Source organism: Lethenteron reissneri, chromosome 48 (genome assembly GCF_015708825.2).
Source record: "Lethenteron reissneri isolate LAM-NWPU_2019-01 chromosome 48, ASM1570882v1, whole genome shotgun sequence".
NCBI classification, from domain to species: Eukaryota; Metazoa; Chordata; class Hyperoartia; order Petromyzontiformes; family Petromyzontidae; genus Lethenteron; species Lethenteron reissneri.
In genome coordinates this window covers 6,149,438-6,174,507 of record NC_083826.1, presented here as the reverse complement: position 1 = coordinate 6,174,507, position 25,070 = coordinate 6,149,438, and the positions used below count along the sequence as shown (strand labels likewise).

At 54.2% G+C, this 25,070-nt stretch overlaps 1 protein-coding gene across 2 annotated transcripts in view; it reads left to right on the top strand.

Annotated features, from left to right (window-relative positions):
* The window catches only part of ABL1 (ABL proto-oncogene 1, non-receptor tyrosine kinase), a 100,268-nt gene extending 77,254 nt beyond the window's left edge, over nt 1-23,014 (top strand). Inside the window, exons 5-12 of one of the 2 annotated variants that reach the window (XM_061571590.1) lie at nt 8,896-9,168; nt 11,216-11,300; nt 12,340-12,517; nt 13,291-13,475; nt 14,283-14,435; nt 15,415-15,504; nt 16,390-16,521; nt 17,965-23,014. In XM_061571590.1, the coding sequence (XP_061427574.1) occupies nt 8,896-9,168; nt 11,216-11,300; nt 12,340-12,517; nt 13,291-13,475; nt 14,283-14,435; nt 15,415-15,504; nt 16,390-16,521; nt 17,965-20,018 (3,150 nt within the window). In that variant the 3' untranslated portion in view covers nt 20,019-23,014. Of the gene's footprint in view, nt 1-8,895; nt 9,169-11,215; nt 11,301-12,339; nt 12,518-13,242; nt 13,476-14,282; nt 14,436-15,414; nt 15,505-16,389; nt 16,522-17,964 lie in introns of both variants that reach the window. The other variant, XM_061571589.1, reaches the window with a different exon arrangement.
* The last annotated feature ends 2,056 nt before the right edge of the window (nt 23,015-25,070 follow it).

The window sequence follows — 25,070 nt, the reverse complement described above, 5'->3', positions numbered from 1 at the left end:
ACAACCTGCTCAGGCTATATGGGGGATCTTTGTTTTTTTTGGTGCCGGGGCGATGGCTAACGGTTCAGGCTGTGGCTTAGGCGCTTGGGCAAAGCAAAATGTTAGTGGCCAGGAATCGTGAAGGATCTAGGGGTGCATCGAATATCAGCTCGGATTCGAATCCCGATTGAACGTGACAAAATAGTTTGCATGAATCTCTCTCATCTCTGTCCCTTGTGCATCTCTGTTCTCTCATCTCACTGCACATCTTATCTGCCCAGTTGTTTCTTGTCTACATCCCCTCTGTCCATGACCTCACTGGGAATATCCGTCTCTCGTCTGTATCCCTTGCCTCACGCCTCACGCCATCTCGGTTCATCGTTTGTCCACGATTCTCCTGAATTCTCTCTCTAAATCTCAATACGTTTTCATCTCACGCCGGTATCTCTGCTCACATTCTCTCATCTCACGAGGATTACCGTGAATTGACAGCGGGAGGGGGAAGGTGGGGGGAGGATGAGGGAACCACCCCCCCCAACCACCACCCATTGGGGTCCAGGGGGCCTGGTTCCCAGCGCGACCTTTGACATCTGTCGTCGTGAGCGTTAGGGAACCCAGAGAGAGGGGGGGGGGCGACTCTCAACCTTGATTTCAAGTCTCAGCGTTGTTGTTTTCTTTTTCATGTAATTATGATGATTGTTATTATTATTATTATTTTCTTCTAAGCGATTTTGACAATGAGGGGAATGTCTCACCCAGGCCCAGCCCTGAGGCCTGAGCTTGGGAGCGTTTGATTTTCTGGGTGCCAAAGTGGCTAGGATATGTTAACTACCTCGCCTGATATACAGGAAGTCGTGGGTTCGATCCCGACACTGACGCCTGCTGTATATTTGGAATTTGCGGTGTCTCTCTCTCTCTCATCATCACGGTGGCTGGGAGATGTTAACTACCTCGCCTGGAATACAGGAGGTCGTGGGTTCCATCCTGACCCTGATGCCCACTGTATATTTGGAGTTTGCGGTGTCTCTCTCTCACTCTCATCATCACAGTGGCTAGGAGATGTTAACTACCTCGCCTGGTATACAGGAGGTCGTGGGTTCGATCCTGACCCTGATGCCCGCTGTATATTTGGAGTTTGCGTGTCTCTCTCTCTCTCTCATCATCACAGTGGCGAGGAGATGTTAACTACTTCGCCTGGTATACAGGAGGTCGTGGGTTCCATCCCGACCCTGATGCCTGATGTATATTTGGAGTTTGCGGTGTCTCTCTCTCTCTCATCATCACGGTAGCTAGGAGATGTTACCTACCTCGCCTGGTATACAGGAGGTCGTGGGTTCGATCCTGTATATTTGGCGTTTGCATGTTCTGCACATGGAGGGGAAAAACCGGAGCACCCGGAGAAAAATCCACACAACCACGGGGAGAGAGACACGCAAACTCCACATATACAGCAAACGTCAGGGTCGGGATCGAACCCGCGACCTCCTGCATACCAGGCGATGAAATTAACATCTCGCCAGCGTGGGGCAACGACCCCCGGCGGCGGGTGATGTCACCACCGCCTTTCGACCGTCGCCGTTCAAGGGCCTATCGCTTGCAATCGTTAAAAATCCGCCCTCCTTCGGCGGCTCCGGTGGCATGGGCGATGCGCACAGCCGCTATCGCGTGTCTTGTCGAATCGCTCGCGAGAGAACGGCCAAATGACCTCCCAACACTTGTACAGCATGGGGATGCCCTAATCCAGCAGTGGATTAACAAAAGTGCTGTAACACCTGTACTTGCATACGGTCAAACTCAAACGCATAAGAGTCTTTCTTGCTGCACAACAATATTATTGTTTTGTTCAGGTCCAGTCAGCCTACGGTGTGGGCCTTTTGGACTCGCGTTAAATAACGGCGTTTCTTTAAGCTGACGTACCGTAAGCGGTTTCGACTTTGAGGGCCACGTTAGGAGATGTTGCCGGCAGATTGGTGTATCCCACAGAGATGGAAGCTGCGTGGGAGAAGCTGGTATGGAGGGCAGCAATTTATCCACCCACTCATCTTGCCACTAATTTACTCACTCGCTCACTCTTTCAGCCAGTCAGTCATCCACCAACGTTACTGACCATTACAAATGTTGAGCTTCTTCTTCTTTCGCACTGTACGTAGCCAACCGGACAAAAAAACTAACACAAAAAGCAGTTCCATAGAAATGAGTTACATCCAATCACTTGCGCTCAACACCATCACACCCATCCATTCATCCAGAAATCCACTCACCCACCCAGCTACTCATCCACCCACTTATTTACTTAGTCGTCCATCCGACCATTACAAAAATTCTCCAACTCGCCCATGTATTGACTCGCTTGCTCACTCACTCGCTCACTCGCTCACTCACTCACTCGCTCAATTGCATAGACGCCACCATTCCACCCGTCCATCCATTCGTGCACACACCCACCCACTCACCCACCGTTTCGGAGTAACGCGTGATGGACAGCGTGCATCGTTAACGCAACGCAATTCCACTGAGAAACTGTGTTGAGACTCCCGCCGGCATGCTAATGGAGGCTGCTTAAATTGGGGCATTTCACCATTGATTTTCCTGTTTGTTTTTGTTTATGCAGCACTTAATGGGCTGCTCCCTAAATTGCGTCGGTAATTACAAAGCAAAAGCGAGCAGCGGTGATGATGACGATGATGACGACGATAACGCCCAAAGTTCTGAGCCTTCCCAGACTGCTTGGAACTTCTCTGTTTTTGTTCCAATGCTGTGTGGGCTAAGTCCTTACCCTCCATTCCCCATTCTTCTCTCCCTCCCTTCCCTCCATTGCCAGAGGGAAGCGATCATAATTGAATTGTTTTATATATATATTATGTATGTTTGGATTAGCTTTTGTTACCCCAAGTGAAATATAAAAAAGGTATGTTTAGTCCATCACCCTATTGCCTTTACAGATGAATATTATCAAGCGGCAGTTTTTTGGTTTAAGCAAATCAAACATCTGGACCTGTTTCAACCTTCTTGATCTCATTAGCACAGTCATGAAATGTTAAACAAATGCTGTCAGATTACCAGATGGTCATTGGCTAGAGCAGTGAAGTCTAAAATGTTTGGCTCTGTTCAACGCAAACGGAAATGCAGACAGTAATTCTTGAATCCAGATTGAAAGCTCATTTCTTCAGAACTGCTTTTTGTGTTTAGTTCGTTGTCCTTCCCCTGCATCTCCGATTCGCACGGTTGGCTACGTACGTTACAAAATAAGTTCAACATGCATTCCAAACCGTGCATGTGCGTGTGCGTGTTTGTTCTTGTCATGCGTGTTCTATGGGGAGCGGTAGTGTAGCGGTTAGCTCGCTGTGCTACAATCCCGGCGACCCGAGTTCGATTCCCCCTGATAACAATAACTGACAATTATTTGAACAAGTCCTGGGCCTCTCCTAATTCGACTCAGCCTCAAATGAGTATCTGGTGCGGTGTGGAGGAAACATCGGCACTGGGGAGACAAAGGCGGCGCTGCCCACCCACCCCCTCGTGTGCCATAGGTGCTTGCTAACAGCACTTGCCTCAACAGTATGTTTAGGCTATACGGGGGATCTTTGTCTTGTCATGAGGCATTGATGAATATCTGCAGCAGTCTCCCTCCCCCCCCCCCTTCATGTCAGTTAATTTTTAGCCGTCCAATCAGCATCAGTAAACACTGCTGCTTTATCGGAAAGTGGCGTAAACCTACAGCGGTTAGTGATTTTAGGGAATAGCCTAACCCACCCAGGCAGCCAAGAAGCGAGAGAAAACTCATCGGGAATTTAGTTTACACTGCATCCCAGCCCCCAGCGGAAAGGAATGCATACGCATGCAACAAGGGCATTAATGTTCGAGGTCACAATTACAATAATAATGTTGTTATGTTCACCAGAGCGAATTACGCTGAGAAATGGGGGAAGAGGAACACACAGATTAGAGAACATACGAACGTTCGAGACATTTTAATTCATGTCTGGTTTTTTTTGGGTCAGATCGCCGCATTAGCAGAATGTGTGTCATACACCCTCCTCCACCCGACGTGATCGATTGATAAAGTTGCCACGTGATGAACAAACGTGCCAGTTTATTACTGCTTCAGCAGCTGCAGTGGCACCGGTAATGTGGGAGAGCAATGCGCAACATTTAACTTGGGCGCTGCGGTGGCTAAGAAATGTTAACTACCTCGCCTGGTATACAGGAGGTCGTGGGACCAATCCCGACCTTGATGCCTGCTGTATATTTGAAGTTTGCATGTCTTTCTCTCCCTCTCCCTGTGGTCGCATGGATTATTCTCTGGGTCCTCAGGTTTTCCCTGCACATTTAGAAACGTGCGTTTAGAGTATTTGGCTGTTATACATTTCCAAATGATGTTAAGGCACTTCGTTGAGCTATCATTTGTGGCCAGGCCACTTCTGAAAAAGAGCTGTCTAGCTCAGTGGGCCTTGACTGGTAAAATAATAAAATGTTTATCGTTTTAACTTTATTAATAGCCAGAGTTGGGTGCCGTTGTGAAACATTCCTTAAAGAACCCTGCGCTCATTATCTGCAATGTTGACATTTTTTGTCGTTGCTGTGCTCACGCACCAAGGATCTCCCGTGTAAAAGAGCCCAGGCGACAGCTGGCTAAACGGGGTCCATCGTCCGTGTCAGAAATCTACAGAGCGAACAATCAATCGTGAATCAGGATATTGGTAGGGAAAGCCTAGGCGTTCAATTTTAAGGACGTCATATTGACTGTTAAGGAGGGTAACTCTAAACATTCGTCAGTAACAACACGGCGTGTGTGGCCTTAAAAGAAAAACAAATGTGTAATTGGAGACGTTTCGGGCAACGGCCCTTCTTCAATGGCACATAAATAGGGAGGTGCAGTAGACAGACGGAGAGCGTTGTAGACTGCTCTTGTTTACATCATGGGGGCCCTGATAGGCCTTAGTTTGTAAACAGAAGAAGTACATTCAGTAAGCTGAGAAATGTAAGTGTACGGCACGGCAACTGAAGTGACGATGGTCGAGACTAACAATGGATCGGCAGGCAAAGGAGGGATGAATTCCCGAGAGAACATTGAGTTCAGCTGCATCGCAGGACCATGAGATATGGCTCCAGCACGCCGATGCTTTATTCCAGACGTAGATAGATCATGGCTGATGATGATAATATTCATCTTCATTTGTTGCATTTCATTACTTGATTTCCCTTTCCGTCCATTGCCGATCATTTGACCTTGTTTGCCTCTCGTACAAGAGCTTCTATCCAACAACAAGTGACGTGAACATCGCTCGTCCGTCCGGCATTTCATCCGTCCATCTCTCCGTCCCGCTGTCTGTACATCCTTTCCTCCATTTATTGGCCCGGTACATGTTTGCGTCCATCAGTCCGTCCGTCCGTCCAAGAGCATGTCCCTCCATCCATTAGTCTGTCCGCACGCCTGTGTGTCTGTCTTCACGTCCGTCTGTCCATCTGTCCATCCCCTCTGTCCAACGATCCTTCCGTCTGTGTCCACGCATCTGTCCGTCGTTCATCCCTCCGTGTGTCTGCCCCTGCATCCGTCCATTTGTTCATCTGTCCCTACGTCTTTCTGTGAATGCATCCATCCATCCGTCTGGCCGTTAAGAGCCTCCTGAGCTAGGCCGGACACATAAAGCTTTGCCAGCTACACGCTGCATGGCAAGCCTCAGCGAACACAGACTCAACGTCCCTCCCTCAAAGCCCCCCCTACCGCAGCGCTATCGAGCACTGCATCAAGATGCTGGCTGCTGCATGCGAAGCCGATCCATTGATCCGCGGTGCCTGAGAGATAGAGATCGCGTACGTGGTTTGGTGGGTTTACGTGTGTGTGTGTGTGCGCGTGTTTTTTTTTCTCAACTTCTCCTTCACACGCAAAGGTGCCTGTCACCTGACGCCGCCACCGCTGTCTCAGCGAATTCCGCGACCCGTCGCCTCCGCGCAGCGTTTTGGGGGCGACGACTCCGGCCTAGGGGTTTGCTGCCATGGCGGGGAATTTCAAAGTCGAGCGGTGCAAGAGAACAAGCGGAAAGAGCAGTGGCATGAGCTGCAGTGCGGTGGATTCAACAAAACAGTCAGTCTAGGAGAGCGAACCCCCAGCGTGGGCTGAGGAATCAGCGAGCGAAGTTCAAGTTTTGTAGTTTTGTTGTCCATCCCCCGCACCTCCGATTAGCACGGTTGGCTACGTACGGTGCGAAAGAAGCGCAACGTACATAGATACACACATGGGAACAGGAACCACGGTAGTAGCAATAGAAGGTGGATAAGGAGGCGACTGATCGACCGCTGGATCACCGGTCAACGTGACCGCTCTACGTCACGGCTTGTCGAGATGCCTCGGATCGTCTCGCACGAGAGATTCCTGTTGTGCAAGCGCTGGGGGGGGGGGAGATGTTAACTGCCTCGCCTGTCATTCAGGAGGCCGTGGGTTCGATCCCGAACTTAACACTTGTATATTTGGAGTTTGTATATTATCACCGTGGTCGCGTGGATTTTTTTATGGCGTCCTCCGGTTTTTCCCTCCACATTTAGAGTCAACGTCACGCGTTTAGAGTATTTAACTGATATACATTTCCACGTGATGAGGCACTTCGTTGAGCTATCGTTTGTGGCCAGGGCGCTTCTGAAAAAGAGCTACGTAGCGCAGTGGAAACTGGTCAAATAAAAAATAGTTTATAGTTTGACTTCCCACCCCCCGACCTTCGCTAGCGGCACGAATAGAGAGCATAGCCCCCCCCCCCCCCCCGGGTGTTTTATCTTTAGATATAAATTAGACGCAGGCTTTGCAGCCACCCGTTCCCCCGCACATCCACATCCTCCCAACTCCCTCTCCACCCACCCAACCCGGCCACAACTCGCTGCCAGCAAAACTAGAGCGGATATCGGGTGATGGGATCAAGCCCTTGGGTAATTGCCCAAGACCCTGGCATTAATCATCGGCCGTTTCTCTCTCTCGCTCTCTGATGTCACCTCTCTTCAAATGCCCTCTTTTTCTCGAGTAATTGGGGCCTAAAAGGTAGATGGGGCGGGGGGGAATAGCGCGATTTGTATGATTTTTTTTTATAGTCTGGAATTAATTTACTTTTGTTTGTGTTTGCGACGATTGTGTTGCAATCGCCACCACGGTTAAAGAAGGTGCCCATTCTGCCAGCTTTCTGAAAAACATGAAACAAATTTAATCAACTGACAAAGCATGGCGTTTTTGCTGGCCGCCCGCCGCCCTCGTGTGCCGTGCCAGCGTTATTGATAGGTGCTGCTCGATCACAGCACTCGCCCCAATAGTCCATTAAGGCTATACAGGGGATCTTTGTCTTTTCTTTGTTTGCTATGGGACCAATGTGACCGCGAGGTCACTCGTGTTTACCGACGGAGGTTTATTTCTCGCCCAAAAATAACCGTCGGCCAGCAGCGTTTCCTAGAAGCAGCTTGGCCCGTGTGCCAGCGTGCGACACTTTTTTTTTTTAACACCTCCCCTCTACATCTCATGGCAAGAGGCATGAGTTGGGGGCGGTATCGTGGCGGTCGGGCATTTTGCCGCGTGTTGCCGAACTGCACGGCGGCCGCCCTCGTTAATACTGTATTGGGGCCCTGCGGTGGTAAGATGTTAACTACCTCGCCTGGTATACAGGAGGTCGTGGGTTCGATCCCAACCCTGATGCCTGTTCATTGGAGTTTGCATGTTCTCCCCGTGATCACGTGGATTTTTCTCTGGTTCCTCCCGTTTTTCCCTCCACATTTCAGAACATGCATTTAGCGTGTTTGGCTGCTATGAATTGTGATAAGCCAACTTCATTGAGCTATCATTTGTGGTCAGGTTGCTTCTGAAACAGAGGAAGAAGCTCAGTGGGCCTTACCTGAAGAAATAAAAATAGCAGTAAATTAACCTTAAATACGCGGCGTCTACTGTGCGGCGGATGCTAAAGATCCCGTGACGTTATCGGAAGAAAAAAAGCTGGGGGCCATGCATACCGGTGTAATGTTCCAAATTTCCAAACGTGAAAAACGATTCCACACAGGTTACTCAGTTGGGCTCGCGCGCGGCAATCCATCGCCTCCCGTTGTGAAACTACTGCAGGCGACGTGGAACTGCGGCGCCGCTGTGCCGGCCTCGTGCTGTACGAACGGCACAGACACCAAATGAACGATTTGACGACGACGGATTTGATTATTTTTACGAACGGCATTCCTGACGCGTCGTCGGTTTTTTGCGCCGCGCGTTGTTGGTTCGCGACGTCCGACGTTCCATCCCACGTGCCGGGAGCTTCCAAGGCGCGCAGCGTTCTTCATCGCAAGGCCGGCGAGGGGCCACTGGCGGCCTCTGGTGGCCTTTAGTGCGGCCCTTCACGTGCCGCCCCCCGGCAATACCCAACAAATGTTTAAAACGCCCCATCATCATCGTGCTGCTGCCAAACCCAATGGTTTCAAATGTGTGGTGGCCCTCACACTGATAAAGTCTCATCGGCGAAAGTTGCCCCCCAGTGAACAACATTGGTCTAAGGGAACCTATCGGTCGATTGATAAGTCAGTCGGTCGGCCCGTTCATGTCTGTATGTATGTATGTTGAACTTCTTTTGCACCGTACGTAGCCAACCGTGCTAATTGGAGGTGCGGGGGAAGGAAAACGAACTAAGAACATAAAGCATTTTTATATAAATGATTTTTCCATTAGATTTAAAAGTGCACAGCTCCAGCGGCTTCCTAATATCGGACGGAAGCGCGTTCCAGACGGCCGCGGAAGCGCATCCGAAAGCGCCGCGCGGTGCGGTGACTGCCGTCTTCGTGCGACGGCCGGCCAAAAAGCCGCCGCGGCGAGCGACGACCGGAGTTCGCGCGTGATGGTTTCTGCTGCCTGACGAGATCACCGCAACACCTTGCCGTGCGTAACCCGTCCGTCGCGCGGCGCAGGTGTACGTGACGTCGGAGAGCCGCTTTGGCACGCTCGCCGAGCTGGTGCACCACCACTCGGCCGTGCCGGACGGCCTCGTCACCACGCTGCACTACCCGGCGCCGCGCCTCACCAAGCCCACGGTGTACGGCGTGTCGCCCACGCACGACCGCTGGGAGATGGAGCGCACGGACATCACCATGCGTCACCGGCTGGGCGGTGGCCAGTACGGGGACGTCTACGAGGGCCACTGGAGGAGGTACAACCTCACGGTGGCCGTCAAGACGCTCAAGGTGGGCGCGTGTGTACGTTGTGTGTACGTTGCGTGTACGTTGCGTGTACGTTGTATGTTCGTATGTTCGTATGTATATGGTGAACTGTGAGCAGACGACAACGGGTCTTGCGATTTTTTTTCTTTGCACCCAAAAACGGCGGGATGTACAGGCACGGTGTGCATGCAAAATGTGCATACATCATGTATGTTGATTACCATGTGAACGACACAACTGGTAATGGGTAACCGTTGTAATTTATATCTATACATTACCCCCCCACCCCCCATACTCTTTGGTTCTTTCGGTAAAGTCACGTAGATAGAAAAAAGAATAGATCACGACGTTTCGATCGCCACACCCAAGCAAAGAGGGGGAATCTGCTGAGGCAGGCTGTTGATGAAGGTTTAGAGATGGGCAGGGTAGCTCATGCTAATGTAGGAGCGAGCAGGAGAGTGCGAGTGGGAGAGAGAAATTTGCTTGTAAATGTAAATATTACCCCCCATCCCGGTCTTCGCACCTGATTTGCTCACAAGTGACGACATCACATTTAGCCCTCGATTTAAGACCGAAACGGGAGAATTTCTCCACAACTCTGGCTGTCTGCCCGATGGTGCTAGTTGTAATTACCGGCAACACGTCGTACTCGAATTGTAAACGTTGTGGGTTTACTCTCCACCACACAGGTTAGCGCTGTATTCATAACGAATTGGCACGTTTTGTTTACATGACAAACTTTTACTAATTAGCTGTGTCGGGTAGTGGCGAGTTTAACGACACACATTTATATATTTACGCGATCTCACCCAAAAACCTCTTATGTATGTATGTTGAACTTATTTCGCACTGTACATGGCTAACCACCACGCTGAACGGATGTGCGGGGGAAGGACAACAAACTAAGCACAAAAAGCAGTCCTAAAGAAATGCGTTTTCAATCGAGAAAGTTCAAAAGTGGCGGCGTGGTGTATTCCGCAAATATGGCTGACTGTGAGGGCGGGCACAAGCTGGCGTGAGTAGGTTAAACGTTGAGTTTTATAAGGGCACCACGGGGTGACCAGCCCCTCCCCACCCAGCCCCACCCCTCCCACCCCCCCCCACCCAGCCCCACCCTCCCCACCCAGCCTCTCCCCACCCTCCCCTCTCCACCCAGCCCCACCCCTCCCATTTTTGGATGCACGACGGATGGACGGACGGACACAATAATCCCCTGTGGGCTGGTGTAACCAGGAGGTTCCTACCAGTATAAGCGTCCCATCACTTTACCATCACTTTATGTGTCATCACTTCATTCCATCACTTTCTCGCGTCGCATTCTCTCTCGTCGCTTTATCTCGTCACTCTCTCTCTCGATGCAGTCGCGTAGAGTTCTAGATGTGACTCGGGGATCGGCAGAATCGCGTACAGCGAGTGCGGTGACTAACGAAGGAATATACCGCACTGCGCGTAGCGATCGCCCGCCCCCCTGCCGCCATAAGTCTGGCAACAGCCTCAAGGACACAAGTCCTGAGAATCAGAATCTTCATTGATCCTGGAGAAATCCGATTTGCCACGATGCGCTCTCTTCACAAACGTCCGGTAGACGTCGATGAGGCTGTAACTGGGTAAATAAGTGTAAACAGTCAACATATAAACTGGCCTAAAGGGAAAACTGTTTCTTGTTAGAAAATTGGCGAGGTTTTTGGCCGGTATGCCAGTGTGCACGGACACGACGGCTCCTCTTCTAGTGCAATGTAACATCAATTTCATATATATACACCATGTGACATTCGAATGCATTTAACATACATGATATACTTCGTGACAACATAGCTCGTATGTTCATTATATTCCGCATTGCTGATATTTTTAATGAATTAAAATTTTTGTTTTGTAAGCTCCATAATAACGCGTTCGGAGGGAGAGGGATCCGCGTGTGTGCTTATATGCCTCTAGCTCAACCGTCCCCTTGCACTGCTGCAGTCGAACCAAGGGGGGACCCCCTCTACTCCAGTGGCGGCTGTCCCTGCCCGGCACGGGGTGGCACCTCGTAATCGTTATGCCCCTGGCGTGGTGTGGCCTTCCACAGGAGGACATGATGGAGGTGGACGAATTCTTGACTGAGGCGGCCGTCATGAAGGAGATTAAACATCCGAACCTCGTGCAGCTCTTGGGTTAGTGCCACACCTCGACATGCCGGGCAGGCGAACGCTATCCACTATCAGGTGCGTGCGGTGCGGCAGTGGAGTGGCCGCCGCGTGTGTCCGGGCGCCGGGCTGCAAAGAGGTGGGGAAATTAAACAACAACTATGAACTATTATTTATTTTGCCAGGTAAGGCCCTTTTTCAGAAGTGAACTGGCGATCACATATGATAGCCCAACGAAGTGGCTTATCACGTGGAAAACGTATAGTGGGCAAATACGTTGATTCTAAATATGGAGGGTAAAACCGGAGGGCCCAGAGAAAAATCCACGCAACCACGGGGAGAGAGACACGCAAACTCCAAATATGCAGGCTCAGGATCGAACCCACAACCTCCTGTATACCGGGCGAGGTAGTTAACATCCCGCCACCGTGGTGCCCAATATGGACGGGAGGGGGCCTCCCCAGTTCATCCGTTGCACCCGGGGCCTTTGCCAACCGCTGCTGCGCCACTGCAGTGTGCGGATAGGGAGGGGAATTCCGAAGCGGAGCCATTTGAGCGTCGGGAACCACACGAGTGGATGAGCGAGTGAGTGAGTGAGTGAATGGGTGAGTGGTTGACTGAATGATTGAGTGAGTGAGTGGTTGACTGAGTGAGTGTGTTGTTGTGACGTGCGGTGTGGTGGTGGTGGTGGTTGAACTCGGTGCAAGGTGAGGCGAAACGGTCAGTATGGTAGGGGTGGAGGAATCGATGGGTGAAGTTCGTGGGATCGTTGACCACGGTAGTAGAGATAGAAGAGCTATGAGAAGGTGACTGCCTGCCGGTGAGCGAGTGGCCGTAGTGAATCAGTGAGTGGGCATTCATTGCAACGGTGAGCGTGGTGGAGATTAATAACAACGGACAAACAAAACCTATGCTTAGCGATCGGTTCCACCCTCGAATCTAATCGCAAAACCCCCAAAACGCGACCGAATCATCGAATCGCTGGGATCGGTGGGAGTGGGATGGTTGGGGGGGTTAGCGGCCAGACCGGAGGGACAGTTGGTGAGGCTGGCTCCATCTCCCGCAGGCGTGTGCACGCGCGAGCCGCCCTTCTACATCGTCACGGAGTTCATGCCGCGCGGCAACCTGCTGGACTACCTGCGTGAGTGCGACCGCGACGAGGTGACGGCCGTGGTGCTCCTGTACATGGCCACGCAGATCTCCTCCGCCATGGAGTACCTGGAGAGGCGCAACCTCATCCACCGGTGAGTATCACCGATAAAAAATTATTATGATTTGTAAAAAAATATTATGATTTGTAAAAAAGTATTATGATTTGTAAACATTTTTTTTATAAATTCTCAATTGTTTCTATGTATGTTGACCTTCTTTCGCCACCGTACGTAGCCGACCGTGCTCATCTATTTCTCATTTATTTTTTGGGGAAAAATAAAAGAAGTCCTTCCGGTTGACCTTAAAATCCTGGCTGAGCGGAGTACGGCTCGGAGAGGTTTTCACCGGGTAGCCTCTCTGTCACGCGCCGTGCTCCCTGTCATCTCTTGCATACTTTTATATATATATATATATTTTATAATTATTAACTTTTAGTGACTTGTTTTGCGTACATTGTAACTCGCTGACCCAGCCACCCCTGCTAGGACACCTGTGACGAAGAGCTTTGCAGCTCATCGGATCCCTCCCTCCCTCCCCTCCCCGCCCTCCCTCCCTCCCTTTCCTATCCTCCCTTCATCCCTTCCTCCCCCCCTCTCCCCCTCTCTCTCCCTCTCCTCTCCTCCCTCCCTTCCTATCCTCTCTCCCTCCATCCCTCCCTCTCCTATCCTCCCTTCATCCCATCCTCACTCTCCAATCCTCTCTTCATCCCCCCTCCCTCCCTCCCTCCCTCCCTCCCTCCCTCCCTCCCTCTCCTCCCTCCCTCCCTCCCTCTCCTCCCTCCCTCCCTCCCCTACCCGCTCCTCTGGTCCAAATCAAGATTCCGTCCAATTCTGTCCCCCCCCGCCTCCCTCCGTGTGGCTCCAAGGGACCTGGCGGCACGCAACTGTCTGGTCGGGGAGAACCACCTGGTGAAGGTTGCCGACTTCGGGCTGAGCCGGCTCATGACGAGCGACATCTACACGGCTCGCGCCGGCGCCAAGTTCCCCATCAAGTGGACGGCGCCCGAGAGCCTGGCCTACAACAAATTCTCCATCAAGTCCGACGTGTGGGGTGAGTCCGTGCGTCACGCTGCGTCTCTCTCAAAATCTCCGAACCTGTGCTGGGCCTCCCACTGCCCCCTCCCCACCCACCCCAGGGTGTGTAGGAGGTAGCAGGTTTGACGCCGACCCTGACACCTGCTGTATATTTGGAGTTTGTGTGTCTCTCTCTCTCTCATCATCGTCACGGTGGCTAGGAGATGTTAACGACCTCGCCTGGTATACAGGAGGTCGTGGGTTCGATCCCAACCCTGACGCCTGCTTTATATTTGGAGTTTGCGTCTCTCTCATCATCATCATCACGGTGGCTAGGAGATGTTAACTACCTCGCCTGGTATACAGGAGGTCGTGGGTTCGATCCCGACCCTGATGCCTGCTGCTGTATATTTGGAGTTTGCGTGTGTCTCTCCCCGTGGTGGCGTGGATTTTTCTCCGGGTCCTCTGGGTTTTCCCTCCACATTTAGAAACGTGCGTTTAAATTTCTACATGATAAGCCACTTCGTTGAGCTATCATTTGTGTCCAGGTCGCTTCTGAAAAAGAACTATTTCGCTCAGTGGGCCTTACCTTAGTTTTAAATGACAACCTGGCATCAGTGCGTTCTATTAGGAAGCCACTGAGGCTATGCATTTTGAATTCTCGATTGAAAACCTATCTCTTTACAACTTCCTCTTGTGTTTGGTTTGTTGTCCTTCCCCCACACCTCCAATTTAGCACGGTTGGCTATGTGCAGTGCGAAATAAGTTCAGCATACGTGTGCCGTGCCGGCCTTCATAGGTGCTCTTTGTCTTTTCGTGCGTACGTGTGCGTGCGCGTGCGCAGCGTTCGGCGTGCTTCTGTGGGAGATTGCGACGTACGGGATGTCGCCGTACCCGGGCATCGACCTCACACAGGTGTACGACCTCCTGGAGAAGGGCTACCGCATGGAGCAGCCCGAGGGCTGCCCCCCAAAGGTCTACCAGCTCATGCGCTCATGTGAGTTGTCGAAGCTTCGATGAGTCTCGAGGCTCTCGCGAGAGAGGGGTCATGCCTGCGAGGGTGGTTGACCGCTGCTGCTTTTATTTTTTTGCCCGACGCGTAAACTTTCGTGAATCGGCAAGTCGTGCGTGCGTGCGCGGCGAGGTAAAGTGTGCGGTACTCCAATCCCTTCCGAGACATCTGACCCGCCGTGAAAAACTAGGCCTCTAGGCTGACTCGACATTAGACACGTGCCGGGTGCTGCGTGCACACAGCAGCACTTGGGAGACAGGGGGCGGCTGGACGTTAGACTAGTCCACGCCAAGGCCTTGCGCACCACGCCTGCCCTTTGAGAACTCGCAGGGCGGTGGCGGCCACTCACGCGCCTACAATCCATCGCTGCGGAGGCGGCGAGGGTTGGCGGATCGCACAAATGTTGCGTGGGTGGCGAGGCGCCACACCACGCCACCATAGCTCGCCAGGAGACGGCAGTACACCAAGATGACTCATCGACCATCTGTTTCCAATCCGTACACGGAGGGATAGTGTTGCCCCCTCGCTATCTCTGGGTGCTTCCCATTCACCCCGCACGCAGAGACACTCACTGATTTGCTGAAAACAACTTGATATGTACAGTATCGGCAGAGCTTGGGCAAGAGTTGGCGCCAACTTTACCACCTGGCTTCCTTTCCCGCCTGTCTGCGGTTTCACCCTTTCACCTCGGTCGTTGTTTTTTGTTGTTGTATTTTTGTAACTCGCTGACCCCGTGGCCCGTACTGGACATCTGTTAAAAAAAAGAGGCTTCATAGCTCATCGGAATCCTTTCCCGGTCTAAATAAAGATTCCGATTCTAATCGTCGGCCTCTCTACGAGGGCGAATAATCACGGTGCGGCGGCGCGTAGCAAGTTGAATGTATTATTATTAAAATGAAAGCATAACTCGCCCGACAGCGCTTGTGCGGTAGGCGATTGTGTTTATTGGCTCGCTGTGTCCCAGGCTGGCAGTGGAACCCGCAGGATCGCCTCTCCTTCAGCGAGACCCACCAGGCCTTCGAGACCATGTTCTACGACTCGAGCATTTCAGACGGTTCGTTTGGCACCACCAATCATCACCGCCCGCACCACCGATCCATTAAAGCCGTTACAGAATTTTGGGGCAAGTGCTGTTTTCGAGCACCTATTAACAAGGCCGGCACGGCACACGAGGGGGGGCAGCCTACACCATGCCCAGCCACATTTGTCTCCCCCAGCGCTGATGTTTATTACACTCAGCAACAGCAGCTATATTTATACGGCTGAGTCGACCTAGGGGAGGCCCAGCATCGGTTCAAATATAATATCCACCACTTAATTATTGGCGGTGAGCGGGAATCGAACTTTGGTCCCCGGGTTCACGGCACGGCGAACTGACCACGTCACTGCGCGGGAATCGACCCGCGTTCGATTCCCAGCGTCACGACCGGCATCATTGACGATTATCTGAACCGGTGCCGGGGCCTCCCCCTAGGTTGACTCAGCCTCACACGAGTACCGCGTGCGGCGTGTAAACGACATCGACACCCGAGGGAGACCAACGCGGCCCCGGCCACGACTCTGACCACCCTCCCCTTTGTGCGCCATTCCGGCCTTCAACGGCGCTCGCTAACAGCACTTGCCGCGACAGTCTTATAAAGCCTAGGCGGGGGTGGGATCTTTGCCTGTGTATGTGTGTGTCTGTTGTGCGTGGCGTGCGTGGGGAGTGGGCGGGGTGGCCTTTTTCTGCTCTGCCTTCACGCGGGCCAAAGTTACTTAAATGTGAACGCGTCGGTCGAAGAAGAAGCTTTTCTTAATCACACAAAACCGCGCATAGTTTTGGAACGGTAAAAAAATTGTGAATGCTAAGACACCAGCTTTTTTGTTTATCTCCCCTACCGCACCGGGGCACCTGCCTCGCTGCCGCCGACGCCGACGCCGCCGCCGTCTCACTTGACAGAAGTTGAAAAGGAGCTCGGCAAGAAAAAGCCGAGCGACTTGCAGGCGCCCGTGCTGCCCACCAAGTCGCGGCGGACGCCCGAGCAGAAGGGAGACAAGTGCTCTCTGGAGGCCAGGGTCGACTCCGAGCTCCGTGAGTGAGGGCAACTACATTGTTGTGGGGTGGCCGGGGGGGTTTAGAAAGCATCCCTCTCTAGATTTGAAGCTTTCGTGACTGCAAGGATTCATACTCTTAGTTTTTTCGGTAAAGTCACGTAGGTAAAAAAATGAAATTAATATTAATACAAATATTTTTTATTTTATTTTTTATTTCATTTTTTACCTACGTGACTTTACCGAAAAAACTAAGAGTAAGCATCCCTCTCCCCACCTCAGCCCCCCCTCTCTCTCGAGAGAGAGTTTGACCTACTCACACATTGGAGTACCCACACTTTACCCCACCACGCGCAGCCTGCCAATCGTGGCCATTTATACTCGTTCCAGATGTGATCGGTGTGGGGTTGTACGCACGAATGTATGTTGAATTTCTTTCGCACCGTACGTAACCAACCGTGCTAATCGGAGGTGCGGGGAAAGGACAACAAACTGGGTAGACAGAGGTGGTGGTGGTGGGGGGCGGGGGGGGGGTGGTTAATAAACTTGCCCACCCCCCCTTCTCTATAATTTTAATTGCTACGCTGCATGCGACATTAGATGAGTGTTTGACCGCACTCTGCGCAGAATCAGAATCTTTATTTACCCTGGAGAAATCCGATGAGCTACGAAAGTTACGACCTTCACGCAAACTCTGGTCATGCTCGCAGCGGATTTTGGCTGGCCATTGAACATAGACGCTGGTCACCGCACCGCGCGCTTTAAGATGCGCTTCTGCGGCCATCTGGAACGCTCTTCCTTGCGATATTAGGAAGCCACTGGAGCTGTGCACTTTTTAATTTCGATTGAAAAGTAATTTCATTGGAGCTTCTTTTTTGTGTTTAGTTTGTTGTCCTTCCCCCGAACCTCCAATTATCGCGGTTGGATGTGTACGGTACCAACATACGTGTATATGACTAACAAACACCGATCAGCTCGCTTTGCTAATCGGTGCTGGAGGGTGTAGGCGGGACACACAGGACCAGTTCAGATCTGCCTCGCCAGTCATATTATTAGCCCGGGATGGGAATCAATCTCATGTCGCCAGGATTGACAATGAGCCGTTAATTCATTTGGGCGGCAAAGATGTGCCTGACAGATCCTGGGTTCGATTCCCGACCCGGTTCGCCTTCCTGTATGGAGTTTGTATGTTCTCCTCCCTGTTCTGCATTCGTTTCCTTTGGGTTCTCCGGTTTCCTCCCAAAAGAAAAAAAAACCCGTATAACCTAACTAGTATTGGGCCAAATATCCCAATGCTGAAAAATTCCCTGCAATGTTACTCAGTGCGGATCACATGCAAAGCAAGATCGCCCCCTACTGCTAAAACGTGGCTGAACCCTTCTGAAAAAACAGTCGAGACTCAACGAGGCCTTCTTCAGCTAATCAATCGTCAAAATAAAAATAAAAACGTAACTTTTTAAACTCCCCTCCCGACCGCTCGCAGGGAAGGCGGACCACTCATCGCCCAAGGGAGATGCTGGCAAGCCCACCGCCCACAACAACAACAAGGGCAGCAGCAGCAGCTCGGTGATGAACGGGCAGGGCAGCCCCGAGGGCAGGCGCCTGCAGCCCCAGCGCAAGAGCAGCTGGATCTTCGGCTCGTTCATCCGCCGCCTCCGCTGCACCCCGACGCCGGCGCCGCCCAAGCGCAGCAGCTCCTTCCGGGGCCCGTGGGATGGTTCGACGGGGGTTGGCGGCGGTGGCGGCACGGATGCGGGCGAGGGCTTCGTGCACGTGAGTGTGGTGCCGCCGCCGCCGCCGCAGCCGCAGCAGCCGCAGCCGTCGTCGTTCGGCGGAATCGGCGGCGCCGGCTGCGGCAAGGGCAGGGCGCGGTGCAACTCCGGCAACGGCGTGAGCAACGGGCACGCGGGCGTTGGCGGCGGCGGAGGAGGAGGAGGAGCCGGCGGGAGCAGGCTGGCCGTCCTCGCCGGACTGTTCACGCCGCGGCTCATGAAGAAGCCGATGGGCGTCGCGGCGAGCGACCTGGCGCTGAAGCGGGAGGAGCGCGTGATGACGCGTGAAGATGCCCTGCTGCTGCTGCAGCAGCAGCAGCAGGGCGTCATCACGCGCTCGTACTCCGCGTCCTCGGCGCAGTCGGGCGCCGAGTTCCCCGTCGGGAGGACCGTGAGCCTCATGCGCGACAACCGCTGCCCCTTCAAACCCCGTGGCCGCCCGGCAGCCGGCGACCCGGCCGCCTCCTCCATCGCGGAGGTGCCGGAGATCTCGGTGTTCTCCAGGCGGCTGCTGCTGCTGCGGGACGACAAGCGGAGCCTGTCGAACACCGCCACCGCCGCCACCGGGGCGCCCGTCGTGCTGCGCAGCTTCCTCTCCGCTCCGTCATCGTCGTGCGACGAGGAGCACGACTCGGACGACTCGGACGACGAGTTTGAGCGGACGATGCTGTCTGAGAGGCTGAGGCCGGCGGCGTCGAGGCCTGGGCGGGTCGGTCAGAACGGCGGCGCGGGCAGCCGCGCGCCGGCGGAGCGGAGCGTCGACTCGTCGTCGGACTCACCCGTGTTTCAGCAGCGCCAGTGCTGGCCGCTGGTCCGCCAGGTGGACTGCGTGCCGGCGGGGAGTGCGCGGATCTTCCCGGCCGACGCGCAGACGCCGAAGCCGCGCAGCATCCCCGTGATGGGCGTGCGAGCCTCGGAAGGGGCGGTGGACAAGCGGAAGGGCGGCGGCGGCGGTGGCGTCGCGCTACCGCCGCCTACCAAGCCGGGGAAAGCGACGACGCCGCCGGCATCGGCGTCGCCGGCCGGCGTGAAACTCGCCTTCAAACTCGCCCAGACGTCCTCCGCTCCCGGCAAGCGGCTGAGTCCCGGCTGCGGGGATGCGGCGTCTCGCGAGCGCGGAGAGGCGGCCGGGTGCTCCCCGTCTCCGTCTCGGCACAGCTGCGGCGGCGACTCTTCGAGCGACGGCGGCGGCCAGGACGGGCCTGCGGCGGGATCTGGCGACGCGACGGAATCTCCCGACGCGGCGGAGGCCGCGCCGACGCCGCGCCGCTTCTCCTCCTCCCCCTCCACCTCGGCGTTCGCCGGCTGCTCCCCGCACGGCACGGAGCCGGCGCCGCGGACGCCCCTGCGGCGGGCGCGGCACGCGGCCGGCTGCAGCGGCGGCGACGACGACTCGAGGGAGGGCGGCGGGACCGGCGGCAGCACCGGCGCCGCGGGCGACGAGGTCTCCAAGGACGTGGTGCTCGAGCGCCTGCGCTCGCTGCGCGAGGCTCTCGGCGCCGGCCGCCAGGAGCAGCCGCCGGCCGCCGCCGGGAGTGGCGCGGGTGCTCTGCTCGAGTGCGTCGCGCACCTCCTGCAGTGCTGCGGCCGCTACGCCGACCACATCCCGCAGTCGCGCGAGCGCTTCGCCTTCCGGGAAGCCGTTGCCAGGCTGGACGCGGGCCTCCGAGAACTCCAGGGGGCGCCCACCGGCAACTCGGGGTGCCCGGCGCCGTTGGGCCTCTTGGCGTGCGTGCGCGACATCAGCAGCATAGTGCAGCGTTAGCGGATGCGGCTGCTGGGGAGGGGGGTCGTGCGCGGCGACCGCCGGGCGAACGGAGCCGTCGTCATTCGACGCGGCGATGTGTCGATGCAGAGGGGTGCGGCTGTCGGTGCGGCCGTAGGTGGTGGAGCCATAGTGGTGCGGCGGTGTCGGGCCGTCATCGGTGGCTAGAGCGACGTTCTAAACTGTTCACCGACCCGTGCCAACGATGCAGCGTGCAGTGAAACGAACTGGCCATTGGGTGGAGGGGAGGCCGTCATGCGTGCTGTGGCAGGCCTGTAAATTGTGTCGACAGCCAACGTACGAACCTCGCTGGAACTAATCCAGAATATTGGCGCCGGATGATCCGGAAACGCTGTGGAACCAACTTGGAACACTTTTTTGCGCACACGAACGTCCACAGCGCGAGCATCTCTCTCCACGCCTACATCTCCCGTTTACATCACCGTTACCATAATGAATACCATCATTTCCCCCCGCCCTCCCCTTCCCACACCGAAGCTGCTCTCCTGTTCCGTCGGAACGGACCGGAGGTTGCAGGTTTTGCGCGCTCGTGCGCCGACAGCAGATGCTGCGCCAGGGCCGCCACGACCGTCGGACGGGAAGACAGAAAAACCGCGATGTGAACCTTTTTTGCCGGCGCTGCTCAAAGTTTGCGAACGCCGGGGGGGTCCCACGGCGGGGAACCGGGTGGTGGTTTTTTTTGTTGTGCTATGGGATCACAGTAGACACCATCGCGCTAACTTGCGTCCCGCCTCGTCGGATCTCGGAAAGCAAAGCGGGTGGGGCGAGCCTGCTCCCCGCTTTGATGGTGTGACAACGAGCGCGAGCCAGGCGGCGTGGTGCTGCTAGATGGTCAGGAGATGGTAGTACAGCAAGGGGCTCAGTCTGTATATACATAGAGAGTCGGGTAGTTGAGTCTATCGGAGGATTGAATCCATCTGTGCAGAGCTTCGAGTGACAGCCCCCCCCCCCCCCCCCACTCTTAAAGCGTGGTGGGGTTTCTCCAGTTACTCCAGTTAGCTCCCACGTGACCAAAAAAAACTCGTGAATCAAATTGGGTCAAACATCCCGATACAGGACCCTCCTAAAATCGAGGCCCGAGATCCTCCTATGCAATGGCGGTCACCCATCCAAGCAAGCGCTTATGCAGGCTCTCAACCTTCCTGAGCTACCGAGCTCCCGACTGGACCAGGAGGGGGAGGGGGGCATTGCGGTTGAGTTGGTTGCAGGCGAAATCTTTTAACATCGGCAAAGAAACATCAACGGAAGGCGGACTGCGGATGACCGACCGCGAGAGGTGGAAACGATCATCGGGCAGCATTTGCACTAAAATCCCCAAAAAGAATGTCCAAACCGAGAATCCGGTTTGGGAGCGGAAGAGCAATTGAGATGGAGCGTTACGGCCTTTACATCGCAGAAGAGAATCCGGATTGGTCGAGGTTCATGACACGTCTCTCCGGAGCCACACAATTCGGTGCTACTTTAGCAGGGTTTTGGCCGATGGACGGAGTTGAAATGAGATGAGGTGTGAGGGTTGGGATGATTTGTGAGGGGAGGATGAGGTGTGAGGAGGGGTGGGGTGAGGTGCGAGCGTGAGATGAGGCATGATGATTCTGGTTGCTGCAGAAGCAGAAATTGTCCGCCACAGACTTTCCCATCCCGATTCGTTTTGGCAGGAGGCTGTAAAGCTGGGTCCCCACCTCATAAAGAATGCATATTCATGGATAATATCTATCTATTGATTTACAATTGCAGTAACTATATTGTCAAGCCATCAAACACTTCGGGAACAAACACAAAAACGGCCAGCTGTAATAATAAAAAAAAATTTGCAAAACGAACCATCCGATATCTTTGGATCTAATTCCGTACGATATTTCGTAGCAACGCCATGTCGCCACCGACCATAGTTCTAGACAAAACCATCCTGACTCCGGACTCCTCGCTCCCCGGATCCGCTGCTCCACCACTGGCGGACGTCGTTCTAGCCACTGCTCCCCCCCCCCACCCTCTGGAACTCTCAGCTCAAGTCAACTCAGTCCAGTCCCCTCTCTCCCTCTCTCACTGCCTTCAAGGCTGTCCCGAAAATGTTCCTTGTCAATGCCACACTTTCGGTGATCCCCTACATTGCTTCATTTATCTCCTTTGCTTGAGTGAGTGAGTGGGTGAGTTTGGTGGGTGAGAGAGTGGGTGGGTCGGACGAGTGCGTGAATGAGAGTGTCGGTGAGTGGATGGATGAGTCTGTGGGTGAGCATTTGAGTGGGTGGGTGAGCGTGTGGGTGGGTGAGCGTGTGGGTTGGTGAGTGAGCTCGCTCCCTTCCGCTCTCCCTCCCTTGCTCGGTGACTCTCCCGCTAATCCTGCGCTCCCGAGACGTTCGTTATGTCATGAGCCGCATCGTGACAATTGTAAATTGTCGTCGTCATCGTCGACGTGTGCGCATGTCATAGGCGACGCTGCCTCCCTCGACCCGCAACACACGCGCTCGCGCGTTGTACGTACCGCACGGCCCGTTTTGAAATGCGCGCGCATAGTTTTGTTGTTGTTGTTTACAGCGCGCTCGTTGCGCTTGTTTTACGACGGACGAATGCATGCACAAATCGATGGCTTGAACAGCGACATGCACACGTTGATTTTTGTGGAGCATTCCATGTGTGCGCGCGCGCGTGTGTGTGTCCAGGGCCTTCCGACGCGATTATCTGGACCGGTCATGGGCCTCCCATCGGTCGACTCAGCCTCAAATGAGTACCTGGTGCGGTGTGTAAAGCATCGTCACTTGGGAGACAAAGGCGGCCGTGCGTGGTGCTGGCCACCCACCCCCTCGTGCGCCGTGCCGGCCTTCGTATGTGCTCGCTAACAGCACTTGCGCCAACAGTCTGGTAAAGGCTATGCGGGGGATCTTTGTCTTTGTGTGTGTGTCCAGGGCCTCCCAGAGGTTCCTGGAGGCCCTGCAGCAGAATGCCACGTGGGTGGGGGGGGGGTCTACAGGCCCGTTGTGTAAGGGGAGGGGAGGGGGGAGCTCTTTTGTATGAGGCTGGAAGCAAATCCCCCCCCCCCCCCCAGCTATCCCCCGCCCTCACCCGGCTCTGTGTGGTCCTGTGTGTGTTGTAAACAAAAAAAACTTGCAAAGACATTGGCGGCCGCGTGCAGAATTGCATTGACGGACCCCCCCCCCCCCCCAAAAAAAAAAAACGGTAATGCGCCCACAACCTGGATGTGTACCGTATTGACGTCCGGTAAACTTGAAACGAGTGCGTGCCTGCGTGCGTACGTGCGTGCGCACGTGCGTAAAACTGCTGGGGGGGTGTGGACCCAAGCCCTGGCTCTTACCATGGGTTTTACCATGGGGGCAGACGATGGATGCGGAGGGTGCCCCGGCTGAGACATCCCCCGGCTCGCGCCGAGCAGAAGATTCGATCGGCGTTCGTGAGAGAGACCGGCGGAAGAGCCCTCGACGATCGGCTCTGCTCATCTCCCCGGGGTTTTGCCGTCGCAGCTTGTGCCAGCCCCTGGCTGGCAGTGCCACCCACTCCCGTGTCGGAGAGAACGGTCCCCAGAAGATGTCGTGACGGAACTACTTCCCAAGTCGCTCTTTTATATCTATATATCATACCTCGTTATTACACCCGGGGAGCCGCAACCTTTTACGTGCCCGGTGAATAGCGTTTGGGCGAATGTCATCGGGGCAAGGTGGCTTAGCCCTGTGTTTGTGGGTGGCAGGCGGTTTCGCAGTGGAGGAAGGTTCGCAGGTCCAGTTTCGGGAGGCAACAAACTCCAGCTTGGGTTTGCCGGTCCCAGGTGGCTTGTGCGAGAGGATTAATTGAAAGATCTGGAATGGGAGATTAGTGGGTGGACTTAATGGTCAGGTCGCCGAAACGCTGAAATTCGGGGTTTGAATCTGGGTTTCAGCAGCTGCCGGGGACTGAACTGGGGCCTTAAGTGGAAAGGATTGATGGTTTTGGCTTGGATAGCAATGCCTGCACACGCAAACATTTAATTGATTTCGAAAATTTTCTGTGGCAAAAAAAAATCAAGCTCTGAGATTTAAAACAAGAACATTTTTGCGTGAGTCACTTGCCAAATTCACTCTGAGCAGGGCATGTATACGGTCTGCCACTCGTGTGGGCAATAAGTTTGATTGGAAGTGACTTCAGAAGTAGTTCTGTGATATCATTCGGGGAGGGGGGATGGGTATTTCCCAACACAGGGTGATGCACCGCTAGCTCCAGAGTGCTCAACGGAAGTGTCTTCATCGCCCTGCCATGACGCCGATTGGACAATTGCAATGTAATTGTTATGACTAAACTGGAATGTGAACAACGGTGGCTTCGCGATCGGCGCTTTCTCTACCGGAGGGGCACGCGCAGCTTCCCCCAGGAGGACTTGCCTGGTTGACGTCCAGCACCGGTCCAGTAGCAACAGCATCATCCATCAAGCAGCAGCAGCACAAGCTGGCTCCTGCTTACCATTCACAAATGCATCCACCTACACCTGAGACTGGAAATACCCGAGGCGGACCTTGTAGCCTCCTCAACCTGGGTTTTCCACGGACCTGCAAAAAAAATGTGTATTCTTGCCTACCTTGGCAATTTGAAAAAGTTGGTACAAATTGAGAAGCCACCTCCGGCTTCTGTTGATGCCTGAGGATGAACTGTGGGGACTGACACACAGGCCACTTATTTATAAACGTTATTGAATTTCGCAATGTGTGCGTGCGTGCGCGCGTGTACATAGATTCCTCTTTAAGCGCGAGTCAACTCGGCCTGAGATCCGGTGCATTAGTGTCTCATTAAAGACACCACGATACAACTGCACGTGTGTATGTTTTTTTTGTTTAGTGGGGAGCGGTAGTGTAGCGGTTAGCGCGCTGCGCTATGAAACCAACGACCCAGGTTCGATTCCCGTTCACGGCCAATATCAGTGAAGATTATCTGAACCGGTTCTGGGCCTCCCCTAGGTCGACTCAGCATTAAATGAGTACCTGGTACGGTGTGTAAACATCGCCACTGGAGAGACAAAGGCGGTCGGGCGTGGTGCTGGCCACCCACCCCCTC